The sequence below is a fragment of the Phacochoerus africanus genome, chromosome 9 (genome assembly GCF_016906955.1).
Source record: "Phacochoerus africanus isolate WHEZ1 chromosome 9, ROS_Pafr_v1, whole genome shotgun sequence".
Taxonomy (NCBI): domain Eukaryota; kingdom Metazoa; phylum Chordata; class Mammalia; order Artiodactyla; family Suidae; genus Phacochoerus; species Phacochoerus africanus.
This window is the reverse complement of record NC_062552.1, coordinates 116,191,124-116,210,296: the sequence shown is the minus strand read 5'-3', so window position 1 is coordinate 116,210,296 and position 19,173 is coordinate 116,191,124. Positions and strand designations below refer to the sequence as shown.

Sequence of the window (19,173 nt, the reverse complement as noted above, 5' to 3'; positions counted from 1 at the left end):
GCGTGTAGCAGGCTGTTTGTCCCTTGGTACTTGACATTTGATTTGTCTCTGATTTTGTTTGTGTTCTAGGTGGCTCAGGAATTGCAGTCACTGATCGCTCTAAAATCCAAGAGATGCAAAAAACTATTCAAGTTCTACAAACAGAAAAACTAGAGTCTACAAAAAAAATTGAAGGTCTTGAGGATAAAATAAAAAACATAAGTAAACAATTGTATTCTGCAGAAAATGACAGAGATGCATTGAGGAAGGAGCAAGAACGATTAAATTTGGAAAACAGACAAATACTGGAAGAATGTGAAAGCCTGAAACTGGAGTGTAGTCAGTTGCAGCCTTCTGCTGTGAAGCAGGGTGATTCGGTGTCAGGAAAGGAAGGAATTCCACAGGGTACATCGGAAGAAGTATTCAGACTGCAGCAAGCCCTGTCTGGTATACAATGTTTGGAACTTTTTTCTGATTGGCGTTTCATTCTATACTAGTTGTTTTTAGAGACAAACACTTGGCTCATTGGACACTTTATGGAAATGACTGTGTGGCATTTGAATAGAACTGTTTGCTTTGGATTCAGTGCCATAATTAATAGATCACAAATAGGAAATTTCTCCTAAAAAGGGTTAAGTATTGGTTAGGTTTCTCTCAACTCCTCATCCTTTAAATATTTACGTAGAATTCATTGACTTAGGAGGCCATATATACTTCTGAGAAATGTTTATGTAGACATTTGTTGAGAGGTTACCAAATACTTCCTGTAACTCATTAGGGCCCAGACCCTTCAGTCACAGAATGCAGCCTACCTTCTTTAAAATTCTCTATTACCTTTCAAAATGATCTGTATTTTAAGGTCTGAGAATGATAAGAGCCATGTATCATGTACCACTTACCCTGCTCAAGATTATCATTAGTTACCAGTGTTCTAGGTTACAAAAGTGAGTGTTGGATGATATAGGCTGAACACCAGTCTTCTTTTATTCCAGGAAAACAGGAGCCCTTCCACTGAAAAGATGCATTTATTTTTCACTCTGTCCTCTTCTCACGATGTGAACTCTCACTTTATGAACTCATTCAGTCCTGCTCAGGAGATTTCTAGTCTTTGTGTACTTGTGACCCTGTTTCACCTCTCTCTCTGTATTCCTGACTTAGTAATTTATCACACGCTCCTGACCTGGGTGGCCAGTTCACATGAACATTAGGTTCAAAGTAGAGTGACCCTTTCCTCTTCCCCCTGTCTTGGTGATCGGTAGCAGGTACTAATCTCCCAAAACACAAAACTTGAAGTCATCCCCTAGCAAGTCCTGTAGGTTTTGTTTTCTTGACTTGTCTGTGATTTCAGGATTATATCTCAGAGGAATTCTAGGGTTTCTCATAGGTGCCTCAGTTTTAGGAGCTGCTGTGAAGGCAAAGGGAAGGCTGTCTGGCAGGGTTCTGTACTTCTTGTTTGTCTTCAGAACAGCCCTGCTCTTTTCAAAATGAATTATTTACTTAATATATTGGGTGATCCATGAGTTTATTTGCTATAAAAACAAACCCTAGTCCTTCCTCTTTTTTCCGTTTCCACTGACACCAAATTAACTTTAGCCAATCATAATTTTTTTTTTTTTTGGCCATATCTGAGACATGCAATAGTTCCCAGGCCAGGGACTGAACCCATCCCACAGCAGTGACCCGAACCGCTGCAGTGACAGCATCAGATCCTTAACCTTCTATAGCACAGGAGAACTCCTCATAATTTCCTTTTGCTTGTTTCATTGTAGTAGTCTCTTAACAGAGCAGAATAGCATATTGTTTAAAAACACGACTGGGTTGGAATCCAGCTTCATCACTAACTGACCTCGGGCAAGTTACTTAACATCTCTGTGCTTTGGGTTTTTTTCGTCTCTGTGGTCGGGATAATACTGCTATCTCATTCATGGTTGTAATAGTAGGATTTTATCAATTACTAGCTGTGAAAGTTCTCTTTAGAACATTAAAAAGTGCTACTTGTTATTCCCTGGTCTCCACGTTTCCTTCTTTAGCAGTACGTTTTATTTCTGCAGCCGGAATGATTTTCCAGAAGTGTAAAGCTGGTTACTCCCCTGATTTGAGTACTTTGTGGCTCCCTGTGGACTTGAGGATATAGTCTGAACAGCTTAGTCTTTCATGATCTGATCTGTGTCTACCTGTTCAGTTTCACCTCCTCTCATTCTCCTAGCATTCTAAGCTTTAGCTGTGTGGCACTTGCTATATAGCTCCTTAAGCTAGCAGTGTTGTGTCTAAGCTCTGTTAGCTTTGCTTTTGTTGCTTTTTCTGTGTGGAGTGTCTTTATGTTTACTAACTCTTAGTATATTAGGATTCAGTACAGGTGTTGGCATCCACCGGGAGGTACCCAGCCCTGCTGCTTCCCTGGCCCCACTCGCCTGACTGCCCCTGCCCCCCCCAGTCTGGATCAGGTGTTTGCTCTTTTTGCTCCAGCAGCACCTGTGCTCTCTGTATCATTCTCTACAACAGTCATGTGTTTATCTTCCCCTCTGAATTGTGAGCTCCTTGAGAGCAAGCATGGACTAAATTCTTCCCTCTTGTTTAGCAGCTGACCTCAGAGTAAATCCTCAGTATTTCCTGAATGAGCATTGAATGAATTACTTCAGCTGAACTTATGGTACTTTGTATTCTTCTAGAATCACTTTTATTTATGGATCTATCCATAATACCAGATTGAATGGTCTTTCTATTAGTAATCATGTCAAAGTCACTTTAGATAATTGGGATTATTTTATTGTGGTGTAAGTATATATTCCGCCCCACCCCTGTGCTTAGTTCTTATACTGTTTCCTGCCCTACAATCAACTCTTTTTTTTGTCTTTTTGAGGGCTGCACCCATGGCATGTGGAGGTTCCCAGGCTAGGGGTCTAATCAGAGCTGTAGCCGATAGGCTACAACACAGCTCACAGCAGTGCCAGATTCTTAACCCACTGAGCGAGGCCAGGGATTGAACCTGAAACCTCATGGTTCCTAGTCTGATTTGTTAACCACTGAGCCATGATGGGAACTCCTGAATCAACTCATTTTTAAATGTAGTTTTGTTAATGTTTTTTATCAAGAAAATGACTTATGGTTCATCCAGAATGCCATTATAATTTTTTCTTCTACTATTCCATAGAATTGGATTTTAACGTAGTTTCCGACTGGCATTTATATTATGATTTCATTGGTATAATTGAAACAAATACAAAATAGCAAAAATACATTTCATTGTTAGGGCTTGCTAATTGTGCTTATATACATTTTTTAAAAGTTGGATTTCATTTGAGTTTAATATAGAAGATAATTACTAAGTTATTTTAAAGAATTTTAATGTTAGGTTCCTTGTTTCTACAGATGCTGGAAACGAAATAAAGAGACTGAGTAATTTAAACCAGGTAACTTCATTTTAGAGAAAAAAATTTTTGTCTTTGGTTTACTAAGAAAAAAGATTTTTATTACTTACAATTACTTATTTTGTATTTTTTACAAATAGATGTAAACTTATCCTAGGAACTTTCATCTTAGTAATTTTATGTTGATTAGTGGCAAGTTTTTTGCATCATAAATTGACAATAATTATAAAAAGTTACATAATTGGAAAATACAAGTATATCACTTTGAAGATTAATTTGACAAATGTTAGGTATTTGTAGACCTCAGAAACAGATCTTCTGCCCAAGTGATGAATGCATTTTAATTTCCCTTAAGAAATTCAAAGGGTTATTTTATTTATTTATTTATTTATTTTTTATTTTTTGTTGTTGTTGTTATTGTTGTTTATTTTATTTGTTTGTCTTTTTGTCTTTTCTAGGGCCCTACCCGTGGCATATGGAGGTTCCCAGGCTAGGGGTATAATCAGAGCTGTAGCCGCCAGCCTACACCACAGCCACAGCAACGTGGGGTCCGAACCGAGTCTGCGACCTACACCACAGCTCATGGCAATGCCGGATCCTTAACCCACTGAGCGAGGCCAGGGATCAAACCCACAACCCTATGGTTCCTAGTTGGATTCATTAACCACTGAGCCACAATGGGAACTCTGGGTTATTTTTTTTAATGACTACAAGCTTTTTTTAAATGTATTCATTTTTTCAAATGTAATAAATCCTCTATAAGAATATCTATAAAATGACTGGCTTTAGATGGTCCATTGTTGTATGCTTTTGTCTGCTTGTAATTTGTATATATCATTAAAGACATGCTGAGTAGAAACGCACAGTTGTATAGCTTGCCTGCTCTTTTGTAAACTTGAAATTTCTTGTTATTTGGAAACAAACTGTTTAATATTTTTATAGGATAATAACCTCACTGAAGACAATCTGAAACTTAAAATGCATGTCCAAGTTTTAGAAAAAGAGAATTCATTATTGAATCAAGAAAAGGTGGGTGCAGTAACAATGGGGAAAGAATTAAAATCACAGCTAAGGCCAGTTTATATCAAAATGGAGTATTTAGTTCTTGAGAGTCCTGAGGATAAAGCTGACTTCATTGATGCTTGTCGGGCCAGGTGGCAGTACTTGGGCAAGGTTTGTAGTATGAGAGGCTGGCCAGAATTTTGTTTTAGAGATGAACTGGTAGGCATACAGATGGGAGAAGAAAAGGTAGATAAAGGCTCTGTTGTGGTTTCAGACGAGGGTCAGCGGCAGCATACACAGGTGGGTGGAGAGTCTGGAGTGGCATACTGTGGTGACTCAACATTGTTCATATGGCCGAGAACATGTCCAGTGTGGTGGACAGGAATTTCTTAGTGATGAGGGGTAAAGATGGACGTTCGCAGTGGTAGGAAAGTGTATATTGGTAGCAAGGATGGATTAAGATTCTGTAATGCAGTGTGGGGAATGGGAAAAGGTTTTTTTATGTTTGTACCACTTGAGGATAACTCCATGGCTAAGGTAGCTTTTTTTTTTTTTTAAGGGCCACACTCACAGCACATGGAGGTTCCCAGGCTAGGGCTTGAATTAGAGCTGTAGCCACCAGCCTACACCACAGCCATTGCAACTCAGGATCTGAGCTGCATCTGTGACCTACACCACAGCTCACGACAATGCCAGATCCCCTACCCACTGAGCGAGGCCAGGAATGAAACCTGAATCCTTATGGATCCTAGTCAGGTTTGTTTCTGCTGAGCCACAACGGGAACTCCCAAAGGTAGTTTCTTAAATATAGAACAGTTGTAAGCTGTATTATTATAGGCCAGTGTTTCAACTCAATTTAAAACCTTAATTTTTAAGAAAGGAGCATATTTATTGATGTATGTATTCAATAATACATCCTGAAAATCTTCAGATAGTACAAATGGAGTATCCTTCACACTTGTATTATATACTCGTAAGGTATATATTAGACTATTTGTGGAAATTTGAGATTCTTATTTACTTGAAAGGTTCCATAGAAGTTTAGTTTTTAAAAATCTTTATCAATGAAAGAAGTCTTTGCAGTGATAGAGGGTTTATCATAAACATTATATTCAGAAGTTGAAATAATGTTGAAGCATAGAGAACTGTACCACGTCTGGGATTTTGGAGGAAAACATTAAACAGAACAGAACATAAAATGTACTAAAAAACGTCACATGTAACTACATCTTTAGGAGTATTAGGTTTGAGAGATGGGAACACAGTCTATGCTCAGGTGAGGAGGTAAAGGAAGAAAGGAGGGTTCTTTCTTGGGTTGAGAAAGGGTTTCGTATTCTGACAGAGGCCAGAAATGAGGGAAAATGAATCTTTTATTTTCTTTATTTTTAAAAAAATTATGCAGAATTTAGTAACATTAGCAAGGAAAGGGGTATTGCCAAAAAGACTGACAAATGGATTATTTTCTAATTAGGACACGCTTTAGAGTGAATTTTGGTATTTTACGTTTTAGCCTATGGCTGTTGGTGATGATGTCACGGAATGGAAGGGAAAAGCTGGAAGGCTTGGGATGTCTTGAAAAATACGTGTGTTGTGGGAGGAAAGAGACAGTAGGGAAGCAGCAGTGGGAGTGGGGCTGGAAAGGCTCTCAAGTGGGCAACTTTTTATATAAGGAAGTTGGAGCTAGAAGACAAATTTATAGTTGTCGCATCTAGTCTAGGGTTATAGAAACGGTGGGCTTGAAGCTACAAATAAAATTGTACATGCATGAGGGCTGTGGCTTGTTAAATTTGTTTGCTTTGCTGAGGCAGTGTTTCCAGAGCAGAGCATCTTCCCAGTTTTGTTTAGATATGTGTGTTTTTAATCTTCTGGTGTCCCTTTTTCCAGTTGAAAATACATGTTGCTTCTTCCCTTTTATCATTTAAGGAAGAACTTCAGACATCACTTTTAAAATTGAACAGTGAATATGAAATAATTAAAAGTGCAACTGTAAGAGACATGGATTTGGATTCAGAATTACGTGATTTAAGGCTAAATTTGGAGGCAAAGGAACAAGAACTCAATCAGAGCATTGCTGAAAAGGAAATACTAATAGCTGAGTTAGAAGAATTGGATAAACAGAACCAAGAAGCTACAAAGGTAACAATAGATTATATTGAATTATACAATAAGGACAGTGCAGCAGTGTATTCTACTCAGACTGAACACTGGATTAATAAGCAAAACTGGTATGACTTAATTTTTGTCATTTGATTAATATTTTAGCTAATTGATGCTCTAGTCAAAGAGATTGGAAAGCTTTTTTATAAAGTGTTAGTAAATATTTTTGGCTTTATAGGCTATGTAGTCACATCTGCAACTACCCAGCTCTCCTGTTGTCATCTGTAAACAATAAACTTTATTTACCAAAACAAGCAGCAGGTGTGATTTAGCTCATGGGCTATAGCTTGTTGTCTCTCTGCTCCCGTATTTAAGAGTTGAAAGTAAATACCATGTATATCATTTACCTTATTTGCTTTTAAGTTCTAATCTCTAAAATGATAAAGTAGATTTGCTATAAGGTAATTAGTACATGATTTTGTTGGGAGTTTTTTGTTTTTGTCTTTTTAGGGCTGCACCTGCAGCATATGAAGGTTCCCAGGCTAGGGGTGAAATTGGAACTGTAGCCACTGGCCTATGCCACAGCCACAGCAAGGCCACGTCCACGCTGCATCTGCGACCTACACCACAGCTCATGGCAACACTGCATCCTTAACCCACTGAGCGAGGCCAGGGATGAACCTGCCTCCTCATGGATACTAGTCAGATTCGTTTCTGCTGAGCCATGTTGGGAGTTTTTAAAAGGTATTTTAAGAAGGATTAGAAGTGGAAGTACCCTTCTGGCACAGAAGGTTAGGGATCCAGCATTGTCACTGCTGTGGTGCGGGTTCAGCCCCTGGCCCGGGAACTTCCACATGCTGTGGATGTGGCCAAAAAATAAATAAATAAGGTCAGTTTTTTTAAAAAAATTAAGATTAGAACTATCTGATGATTATGCATGACATTTTCTTTAGGTACTAAAGTGAATGTTTTAAAGTTACCGTGCAAATTAATTTTTCTTTCAGCACATGATTTTGGTCAAAGATCAGCTATCAAAACAACAAAATGAGGGAGATAATGCCATCAGTAAACTGAAAAAAGATCTAAAAGATGAAAAAAAGAGAGTTCATCAGCTTGAAGATGATAAAATGAACATTACTAAAGAGTTGGATGTTCAGAAAGAAAAGTTAATTCAAAGCGAACTGGTCCTAAATGATATACATTTAACCAAGCAGAAGCTTGAGGATAAAGTAGAAGATTTAGTAGATCAGCTAAATAAATCACACACGCAGAATTTAAACATCCAGAAGGAGAACTTTGAACTCCAGGAGCACATTAAACGAAAAGAGGAGGAGCTTTCCAGAGTCAGGGATGAGTTAACTCAGTCTCTCAATCAAGACTCTAACAGTAATTTTAAAGATGACTTACTTAAAGAAAGGGAAGCTGAAGTCAGGAACTTAAAGCAAAATCTCTCCGAAATGGAACAGCTCAATGAAAATTTAAAGAAAGTTGCTTTTGACCTCAAAACTGAAAACGAAAAGTTGAATTTAGCATGTGAAGATGTAAGACATCAGTTGGAAGAATCTATTGCTGGTAACAATCAGATTTCTTTGGAAAAAAATGCTGCTGTGGAGGCTTTAAAGATGGAGAAAGGACAGTTAGAAGCAGAATTGTGTCGGGCTGAGAAGAGGCTGTTGGAAGAAGCAAACAAGTATGAGCGAACCATTGAAGAACTGTCACATGCACGTAATTTGAGTACCTCTGCTTTACAGCTGGAACATGAGCGTTTAATTAAACTCAATCAAGAGAAAGACTTGGAAATAGTGGAACTCAAAAAGAATATTGAGCAGATGGATACTGATCATAAAGAAACTAAGGGAATTTTGTCATCTAGTTTAGAAGAGCAGAAGCAGTTGACCCAACTTGTAAATGAGAAAGAGGTTTTTATTGAAAAACTTAAAGGAAGAAATTTAGAGCTTCAGGAGGAATTAGGTAAATATACGCAGACCTTAAGAAAAAATGAAACTTTAAGGCAAACCATAGAGGAAAAAGACAGAAGTCTTGGATCCATGAAAGAAGAAAACAATCACCTGAAAGAGGAACTGGAACGACTCAGGGAACAGCAGAGTCGAGCTGCACCTGTGGCTGATCCTAAACCTCTCGATAGTGTTACAGGGCTCGAGTCTGAGGTACTGCAACTGAATGTAATAAAGGATAATCTTGAAAAGGAAATAAAACATCATCAAAAGGTAATTGAAGATCAAAACCAGAGTAAAATACAACTGCTTCAGTCTTTACAGGAGCAGAAGAAGGAAATGGATGAGTTTAAGTATCAGCATGAGCAAATGAGTGTCTCATACACCCAACTCTTTTTAGAGAAAGATGAGGAAATTAAGAATTTGCAAAAAACAATTGAACAAATCAAAACCCAGTTGCATGAAGAAAGACAGGATGTTCAAACAGAGAATTCTGATATTTTTCAAGAAACGAAAGTTCAGGGCCTCAGTATAGAAAATGGAAGTGAAAAGCACGACTTATCCAAGGCCGAAACGGAACGATTAGTAAAAGGAATAAAAGAACGAGAATTGGAGATTAAACTTCTAAATGAAAAGAATATATCTTTAACTAAGCAGATTGATCAGCTGTCCAAAGATGAGGTTGGTAAACTAACTCAGATCATCCAGCAGAAAGATTTGGAGATTCAAGCTCTTCATGCTCGAATTTCTTCAGCTTCCTATACGCAGGATGTTGTTTACCTGCAACAGCAGCTGCAGGCCTATGCTATGGAACGGGAACAAGTGCTAGCTGTCTTGAGTGAGAAGACGAGGGAAAATAGCCAGCTGAAAACAGAATATCACAAGATGATGGATATAGTTGCTGCCAAAGAAGCAGCTCTCAGTAAGTTGCAAGACGAAAATAAAAAATTATCCACTAGATTTGAAAGTAGTGGTCAAGATATGTTTAGGGAAACGGTGCAGAATTTATCTCGTATCATTCGAGAGAAAGACATTGAAATAGACGCGCTGAGTCAGAAATGTCAGACCTTACTGACAGTTTTACAAACATCGAACACCGGCGATGAGGTGGGAGGTGTTAACAGCAATCAGTTTGAGGAGCTTCTACAGGAACGCGACAAGTTAAAACAACAGGTAAAGAAAATGGAAGAGTGGAAACAGCAGGTAATGACTACGGTACAAAATATGCAACACGAGTCAGCCCAGCTCCAGGAAGAGCTTCATCAACTTCAGGCGCAAGTTCTGGTTGACAGTGATAACAACTCTAAATTACAAGTGGACTACACTGGCCTGATCCAAAGTTATGAGCAGAATGAAACCAAGCTCAAAAATTTTGGGCAGGAACTGGCCCAGGTTCAGCACAGCATCGGGCAGCTTTGCAATACCAAAGATCTTCTTCTGGGAAAACTTGATATTATTTCACCTCAGCTCCCTTCTGGAGCATCGCTTACTTCCCAGTCAGCGGAGTCTCTTAGAACTATTATGTCTGATGTCTCAAGTGATTCTTCTAAACAAGAAATAGAAGAGCTAAGAAAATCACTGCAGGAAAAAGATGAAACGATTAGAACTCTCCAGGAAAATAATCACAGACTGTCTGATTCGATCGCTGCTACCTCAGAGCTAGAAAGAAAAGAACACGAACAAACCGATTCAGAAATTAAACAGCTAAAGGAGAAGCAAGATGTCTTACAAAAGTCACTTAAAGAAAAAGACCTCTTAATAAAAGCTAAAAGTGATCAGTTACTTTCTTTGAATGAAAACTTCACTAATAAGGTGAATGAAAATGAACTTTTGAGGCAGGCAGTGACAAATCTGAAGGAGAGAATATTAATTTTAGAAATGGACATTTGTAAGCTAAAAGGGGAAAATGAGAAAATAGTAGAAACATCCAGGGGGAAGGAAACAGAATATCAAGCGTTGCAAGAGACCAATGCAAAGTTTTCTATGATGCTGCGAGAAAAAGAGTTTGAGTGCCACTCACTGAAGGAGAAGGCTCTTGCTTTTGAGCAGCTACTGAAGGAAAAAGAGCAGGTATGTTCTGGGTAGAGTTGTAGAGGGACGTTTGGGGTGGAGGAGAAATAGTCATCCCGAAATACTCATTTACAAATGTTTATTTCGAGGTATTTTGATTCACTCTAAATAAATTTTCCTCAGAGGCATCTGGAACTTGCTTCGCTCAATTATCAGATACTTCCAAATATTTTTAGTATAAGATTAATTTTATACAGTCTAAGTAGAAAAAAAAAAGTTGAGAAGCAATGTTTTTTCTTTGAAAATAGAAACGTTCTACAAGAGAGAATTTTGAGGTTACTGCAGTTTAATCACACTTTAGGCGTATTTCAGTAGCTGCTAGTAATGGTTAACATTTTAGAGGTTCTTACATCAGGAAGGTCTATGAACTACATGCTGCATCTTTGACAGTGATCTGCAGTGAGGAATACGTTTTACGTGTGACATAGTAAGCACATGTGTGTGTGTAAAACTGAAACAAAAAGTTTCAGGAATCAGAAATTACATTCTTATTGCATGTGATGCTCTGTTAAAAAAGTGCTGAATAACCACATTAAATTGATTTTTATGAATTAGTCAGTCACAGCCTGGTATTCAAAAAGTGTTAGCCATGACTAGTACTTTCCACATAGTTGCAGGCTCAGTACATATTCTTTTTTTTTTCCATTTTTTTTTATTACTCAAATGAATTTATCACATCTGTAGTTGTATAATGATCATAACAATCTGATTTCACAGGATTTCCATCCCATAGCCCAAGCACATCCCCCCACCCCCCAAACTTTCTCCTCCGGAGACCATAAGTTTTTCAATATCTGTAAGTCAGCATCTGTTCTGCAAAGAAGTTCCGTCTGTCCTTTTTTCAGATTCCACATGTCAGTGAAAGCATTTGATGTTGGTGTCTCCTTGTATGTCTGACTTCACTTAGCATGATAGTTTCTAGGTCCGTCCATGTTGCTAAAAATGCTGGTATTTCGTTCTTTTTGATGGCTGAGTAATATTCCATTGTGTATCTGTACCATATCGTCTGGATCCACTCCTCTGTTGATGGACATTTAGGTTGTTTCCATGTCTTGGCTATTGTAAATAGTGCTGCAATGAACATTGGAGTACATGTGTCTTTGCGAGTCGTGGTTTTCTCTGGATAGATGCCCAGGAGTGGGATTGCTGGGTCAAGTGGTAGTTCTATGTTTAGTTTTCTGAGGCATCTCCGTACTGCTTTCCACAGTGGTTGCACCAATTTACAATCCCACCAACAGTGTACTAGGGTTCCTTTTTCTCCACACCCTCTCCAGCACTTATTGTTTGTAGACTTTTGGATGATGGCCATTCTGGCTGGTATAAGGTGGTACCTCATTGTGGTTTTGATTTGCATTTCTCTAATAATGAGTGACGCTGAACATCTTTTCATGTGTTTCTCAGCCATCTGTATGTCTTTTTTGGAGAACTGTCTGTTTAGATCTTCCGCCCATTTTTTGATGGAGTTGTTTGTTTTTTTGGTGTGGAGCTGCAGAAGTTGTTTATAAATTTTGGAGATTAATCCCTTGTCAGTCGATTCATTTGCAAAGATTTTCTCCCATTCTGTGGGTTGTCTTTTTGTGTTGTTTAGGGTTTCCTTTGCTGTGCAGAAACTTTGAAGTTTGAGTAGGTCCCAATTGTTTATTTTTCTTTTTGTTGTCAATACTCTGATAGGTGGATCTGAGAAGATGTTGCTGTCGTTTATGTCAGAGAGGGTTTGGCCTATGTTTTCCTCTAGGAGTTTGATAGTGTCTGGTCTTATATCTAGGTCTTTAATCCATTTGGAGTTTATTTTTGTGTATGGTGTTAGGGATTGTTCTAATTTCATTCTTTTCCATGTGGCTGTCCAGTTTTCCCAGCACCACTTATTGAACAAGCTGTCCTTTCTCCATTGTATAGTCTTGCTTCCTTTGTCATAGATTAGTTGGCTGTAAGTGCATAGGTTTAATTCTGGGCTTTCTATCGTGTTCCACTGATCTATATGTCTGTCTTTGTGCCAGCCAGTACCATGCAGTTTTGATGACTGTTGCTTTGTAGTATAGCCTGAAGTCCGGGAGCCTGATTCCTCCAGCTCCATTTTTCTTTTTCAGGATGTCTTTGGTGGTCTTTTGTGCTTCCAAACAAACTTTAAAATATTTTGTTTGAGTTCTGTGAAAAATGTCCTTGGTAATTTGATAGGGATTGCATTGAGTCTATAGATTGCCTTAGGTAGTATAGTCATTTTGATAATATTAACTCTTCCAATCCACGAGCATGGTATATCTTTCCATCTCTTTGTGTCATCTTTGATTTCTTTCATAAGTGTCTTGTAGTTTTCAGAGTACAGCTCTTTTGTTTCTTTAGGTAAGTTTACTCCTAGGTATTTTATTCTTTTGGATGTGATGGTAAACAGGATTGCTTCCCTAATTTCCTGTTCTGCTTTTTCATTGTTAGTATATAGAAACGCTATAGATTTCTGTGTATTGATTTTGTATCCTGCAACTTTGCCAAATTCGTGGATAAGCTCTAACAGTTTTCTGGTAGAGTCTTTAGGATTCTCTAGGTATAGTATCATGTCATCTGCAAATAGCGATAGTTTTACTTCTTCCTTTCCAATTGGATTCTTTTTATTTCTTTTACTTCTCTGATTGCTGTGGCTAGGACTTCCAGAATTATGTTGAAGAGTAGTGGTGAGAGCGGACATCCTTGTCTTGTTCCTGATCTCAGCTGGAATTCTTTCAGCTTTTCACCACTGAGAATGATGTTCGCTGTGGGTTTGTCGTATATGGCCTTTATATGTTGAGGTAGGTTCCCGTTATGCCCACTTTCTGAAGGGTTTTTATCAGAAATGGGTGTTGGATTTTGTCAAAGGCTTTTTCTGCGTCTATTGAGAGGATCATATGGTTTTGATTCTTCAGTTTGTTAATGTGGTGTTATCACACTGATGGATTTGCGGATATTGAAGAACCCTTGCATCCCTGGGATAAATCCCACTTGATCATGATGTACAATCCTTTTAATGGATTGTTGGATGCGGTTTGCTAGTATTTTGTTGAGGATTTTTGCATCGATGTTCATCAGTGATATTGGCCTGTAGTTTTCTTTTTTTGTGGTATCTTTGTCTGGTTTTGGTTCCAGGGTGACGGTGGCCTCCTAGAATGAGTTTGGGAGTATCCCTTCTTCTGCAATTTTTTGGAATAGTTTCAGAAGGAGAGGTGTTAGCTCTTCTCTAAATGTTTGATAGAATTCGCCTGTGAAGCCATCTGGTCCTGGACTTCTGTTTGTTGGAAGTTTTTTAATCACAGTTTCAATTTCAGTTCTTGTGATGGGTCCATTCATCTTTTCTATTTCATCTTGGTTTAGTCTTAGAAGAGTGTACTTTTCTAAGAATTTGTCCATTCTTCTAGGTTTTCCATTTTATTGGCATATAGTGGCATATAGTAGTCTCTTATGATCCTTTGTATTTCTGTGATGTCTGTTGTTACTTCTCCTTTTTCATTTCTAATGTTATTGATTTGAGTCCTCTCTCTTTTTTTCTTGATAAGTCTGGCTAGGGGTTTGTCAACTTTGTTGATCTTTTCAAAGAACCAGCTTTTCGTTTCATTGATCTTTTCTATGGTTTTCCTTGTTTCTATTTCATTGATTTCTGCTCTGATCTTTGTGATTTCTTTCCTTCTACTAACTTTAGGTCTTGTCTGTTCTTCTTTCTCAAGCTGCTTTAGATGTAAAGTTAGCATGTTTATTTGGGCTTTTTCTTGTTTCCTGAGGTGGGCTTGTATTGCTATAAACTTTCCTCTTAGAACAGCTTTTGCTGCATCCCATAGGTTTTGGAGTGTCGTATCTTCGTTGTCATTTGCTGCTAGGTATTTTTTAATTTCCTCTTTGATTTCTTCAGTGATTCATTGGTTGTTTAGTAGCATGTTGTTGAGTCTCCACGTGTTTGTGTTTTTTGCAGTTTTTTTCTTGTTGATTTCCAGTCATATAGCATTGTGGTTGGAAAAGATGCTTGATATGATTTCAATTTTCTTAAAGTCACTGAGGTTGGATTTATAGCCCAGGATATGGTCAATCTTAGAGAATGTTCCATGTGCACTTGAGAAGAATGTGTATTCTGTTGCTTTTGGATGAAATGTCCTATAAATATCTATTAAGTCCATCTGGTTTAATGCTTCATTCAGGGCCTGTGTTTCTTTATTGATTTTCTGTCTGGATGATCTGTCCATTGCTGTAAGTGGGGTGTTAAAGTCCCCCACTATGATTGTGTTATTGTCAAATTCTCCTTTTAAGGTTGTTAGCAGTTGCCTTATATATTGTGGTGAACCTATGTTGGGTGCGTAGATATTTAAAATTGTTATAATGTCTTCTTGGATTGATCCTTTGATCATTATGTAATGTTCTTCTTTGTCCCTGAAAATATTCTTCATTTTAAAGTCTATTTTGTCTGATATGAGTATTGCTACTCGAGCTTTCTTTTGATCCCCGTTTGCATGAAATATTTTCTTCCATCCTCTCACTTTCAATTTGTATGTGTCCCTAGAAGTGAAGTGGGTCTCTTGAAGACAGCATATATATGGGTCTTGTTTTTGTATCCATTCAGCCAGTCTATATCTTTTGGTTGGGGCGTTTAGTCCATTCACATTTAAGGTAATTATTGATATATATGTTCTTATTGCCATTTTATTAATTACTTTGGATTTGTTTTTGCTGCTCTTTTTCCTTTCCTTCTTCTCTTGTTCTTTTCTGCCTATAGAAGTTCCTTTAGTATTTGTTGTAAGGCTGGTTTAGTGTTGCTGAATTCTCTCAGCTTTTGCTTATATGAGAAGGTTTTGATTTCTCCTTCAAATCTGAACGAGAGCCTTGCTGGGTAGAGTAATCTTGGTTGGAGGTTTTTTCCTTTCATCACATTGAGTATATCATGCCACTCCCTTCTGGCCTGCATAGTTTCTGCTGAAAAATATGCCCATAGCCTTATTGGGGTTCCCTTATATGTTATTTGTTTCTTTTCCCTAGCTGCTTTCAAGATTTTCTCTGTCTTTAATTTTGGTCAGTTTGATTAGTATGTGTTCCTCCTTGGGTTTATTTTGTATGGTACTCGTTGCGCTTCCTGGATTTGAGTGAGTGATTCCTTCCCCATGTTAGGGAAGTTTTCGGCTGTTATCTCTTGGAATATTTTTTTAGTCTCCTTCTCTCTCTCTTATCCTTCTGGCACCCCTATATTACGGATGTTGGTGCGTTTCACGTTGTCCCAGAATTCTTTGAGACTCTCTTCATTTGTTTTCAATCTTTTTTCTCTTTTCTGTTCTGCATCCGTAATTTGCACTAATCTGTCCTCCACCTCGCTTATTTGTTCTTCTGCCTCCTGTATTCTGCTGTTAGCTGCTTCTAGTGAATTTTTTATTTCAGTTATTGTATTTTGCATCTCTTCTTGTTTAAGTTTTATATCTTGTATCTCTTTGCTCAGTGTTTCCTGTAAGTTATCCATCTTTGCCTCCAGTTTATTTCCAATGTCTTGTATCTTCTTCAGCATCAACAGTCTAAAGTCTTTTTCCTGGAGGCTGAGAATCTCCTCATGGCTTAGCTGTTTTTCTGGGGTTTTTTCGTTCTCCCTCATCTGAGTTATAGTCCTCTGCCTTTTCGTTTTTATAGGTTTTTGGTGTGGTGACCTTCTTACAGATAATACATTTGTAGCCTCTCTTACTTCCAATGTCTGCCCCCCTGTGGCTGAAGTCAGTATGGGGGGCTTGGTGTAGGCTTCCTAATGGGAGAGGCTGATGCCTGCCCCCTGATAAGAGGAGCCGATTCTAATCCCTCTGGTGGGTGGGGCTTAGTCTCTGGATGGGATTAGAGGCAGCTGTGTGCCTGAGGGGTCTTTAGGTAGCCTGTTTACTGAGGGGTGGGGCTGTGATCCCACCTTCATTGTTGTCTGCCCTGGGGCTTCTCAGCAGCTGGCTGACGGGAGGGGCCAGGTTTTCCCAAAATGGCCCCCTCCAGAGAAAGGCACTGCTGCTGAATATTCCCGAGAGCTTTGCTTTCAATGTCCTTCCCTCACAACAAGCCACATTCACACCTGTTTTTCCAGGATGTCCTCCAAGAACTGCAGTCAGGTTTGACCCAGAGTCCCTTGGAGACTTTGCTCTGCCCTGGGACCCAGTGCACATGAAAGTCTGTGTGCGCCTTTTAAGAGTGGGGTCTCCGTTTCCCCCAGTCCCGTGGAACTCTTGCACACAAGCCCCACTGGCCTTCAATGCCAGATGCTCCAGGGGCTCTTTCTCCCTGTGCCAGATCCCCACACGTGAGAGTTTGATGTGTGGCTCAGAACCCTCACTCCTGTAGGTGAGTCTCTGTGAACCAGTTAGTTTCCAGTCTGTGGAGCTTCCCACCCAGGAGGTATGGGGTTGTTTATATCGTGAAATCGTGCCTCCTACCTCTTGATGTGGCCTCCTCTTTTTCTTCTGGAGTAGGGTACCTTTTTTAAGGTTTCCGGTCCATTTTGGTGAAGTGTGCTCAGTCTTTAGTTGTGAATTTTGTTGTTTTTAGGAGAGAAGTTGAGCTCCAGTCCTTCTATTCCACCATCTTAATCCCGTCTCTCAGTACATATTCTAATCCCACCTCTGTCACTGGTGTGCCTTTGGGTGTGCTTTGACTTTGTTGGTTTGTTTATTCATCCATAAAATGGAAGGTTGTAGCAACTAAAGTATCAGTAGTTTTTGATGTATTTAAACCTTTACGTGCAGTTGATAGCAGATTTTAATAAGAATGTATTGAAGACCAACTCCATCATACTATGATCAGAGCTATGGGCTTTTATGGTGGAGTGCCTTTTTACTCTGATTCAGTAGTAGAAATTTGGAAGCAAAATGAGGTGGAACAGTGGAATATTCACCAAGTGCTTCTTGAGTGTTTACGTGCTTTCAGGCACTAGACACGAAGTGATTTAACTTCCTTTGTCAGTTAGGTTCTCTTTTAAGAGTCCTCGATTAAAGTTTGGGTATGCTTGAGGTCGTTTTCACTTCACTAAAGTCTCCCTCATTTTCCACTTCTTTGCCATCTGATTAAGTGGGTACATGGATGTGCTGAGGTATGTTCTTCCTTTTCAGAATAGCGCCTTAGCTTCTTACCGTACTGGTCTGTAATCAGCATGAGCAAGACTCTGAGAGGGTAGCAGCTTTCTCTTGCTCACTAACCAGAATTGAGTGTAGCATCTTAGGGCTTGTAAGGCTGATAGAAGAATGCAGAGCAATCAGGTATTCTTTTTGTTTGTTCCTGTTGTAGTTTTAGCTTGTACAATCTCATTCTGTTTCGTTGATGCTCATAGATCTAAAGTGTGCAGATTTGGGAGTTTCCCTTGTGGCTCAGCAGAAATAAATCTGATTAACACAGGTTTGATCCCTAGCCTTGCTCAGTGGATTAAGGATCCAGCATTGCCATGAGCTGTGGTGTAGATCACAGATGTGGCTTGGATCTTGCACTGCTGTGCCTGTGGTGTAGGCTGGCAGTTGTAGCTCTGATTTAACTCCTAGCCTGGGAACCTCCATATGCTGCAGGTGTGGCCCTAAAAAGAAAAAAAAGGTGCAGATTTCATTAAGACTCACCTGCCTTTCAGGAAGATTTCCTAAGTTATTGAATTGTACTTTAGGGTTGTATTACTTGAGGGCAGTTAGCGTAAACTAATTTCTTATAATACTCTATATAGTTGAGTACCCTTATTTTATTTATTTATTTTGTCTTTTTGCGTTTTCCAGGGCCGCACCCGCGGCGTATGGAGGTTCCCAGGCTAGGGGTCCAATCAGAGCTGTAGCTGCCGGCCTACCCACAGCCACAGCAACGTGGGATTCCAGCCGCATCTGCAATCTACACCACAGCTCATGGCAACATCGGATCCTTAACCCACTGAACAAGGCAAGGGATCGAACCTGCAACATCATGGTTCTTAGTTGGATTCATTAACCACTGAGCCACGACGGAACTCCATGAGTACCCTTATTTTAAATATAATAACATTTTTTTCTTCAGGGAGAAAAGGGTGTTTTCAGTAGAAGATCTTCAGTTTTTTTTTATTTTCAAGCACTTGTTCTTTCTCTAATATGAAAAAATTTAACTGAAAAACTAGTTGAAAAATACTGGCCTCTTTTTCCAGGAGAGGGTGTTGAGATAAAAGGAACAGATGGTTTTATGGTTCGGTTTCAATGACTTGTCTTGGGGGACGTGTTATATATTCTTAAAAGAGATGGAAAGTTTACATGAAAATGTAAAAGCAATACCAACCTATAAATAGATTCACATGCTATGCATATTTCAAACCAAGAAAAGGCTTGGCTGTAAACTGCCTGACACTTTTTTGTGCTTTTTAGAATTCCAGCTATCATCTTAAGTTCATGGCCCTACTTTTGCAGTGAAGGGTTATCTTTCTTTTAAGTGTTGTCTTTAACATATTGTACTTGTATGGAATGCATTCAGAAATAAATTTTTGCAACAGTCTAGCAAGATATCATTCCAGAGTTACTTTTGTTAAATCATTGCCAAAATGTTCTTTAAAAATAGGCCATGCATGTGAAATTACTTCCCTTTCTCTCCTCTGCCAGCAACTTGACACTGCTGTTTTCTCTAATGACAGTTGCATATGCCAGGTGAATGGCGACACACACACACACAATGCACTCACACTTTTTTGGGTAATTTGGGAGTCTGTGAGTGCTTGTTTTGTAGGGTAAATTTGAAGAAATTGT

General features: G+C 38.9%; 1 protein-coding gene across 3 annotated transcripts in view; it reads left to right on the top strand.

Annotated features, from left to right (window-relative positions):
• The window catches only part of TRIP11 (thyroid hormone receptor interactor 11), a 73,362-nt gene that overhangs the window by 22,717 nt on the left and 31,472 nt on the right, over nt 1–19,173 (top strand). For all 3 annotated transcript variants that reach the window (XM_047794505.1, XM_047794503.1, XM_047794506.1), the window contains 5 exons: nt 70–426; nt 3,349–3,389; nt 4,290–4,376; nt 6,273–6,485; nt 7,451–10,471. In XM_047794505.1, coding sequence (XP_047650461.1) covers nt 70–426; nt 3,349–3,389; nt 4,290–4,376; nt 6,273–6,485; nt 7,451–10,471 — 3,719 coding nt within the window. The remainder of the gene's footprint in view (nt 1–69; nt 427–3,348; nt 3,390–4,289; nt 4,377–6,272; nt 6,486–7,450; nt 10,472–19,173) is intronic.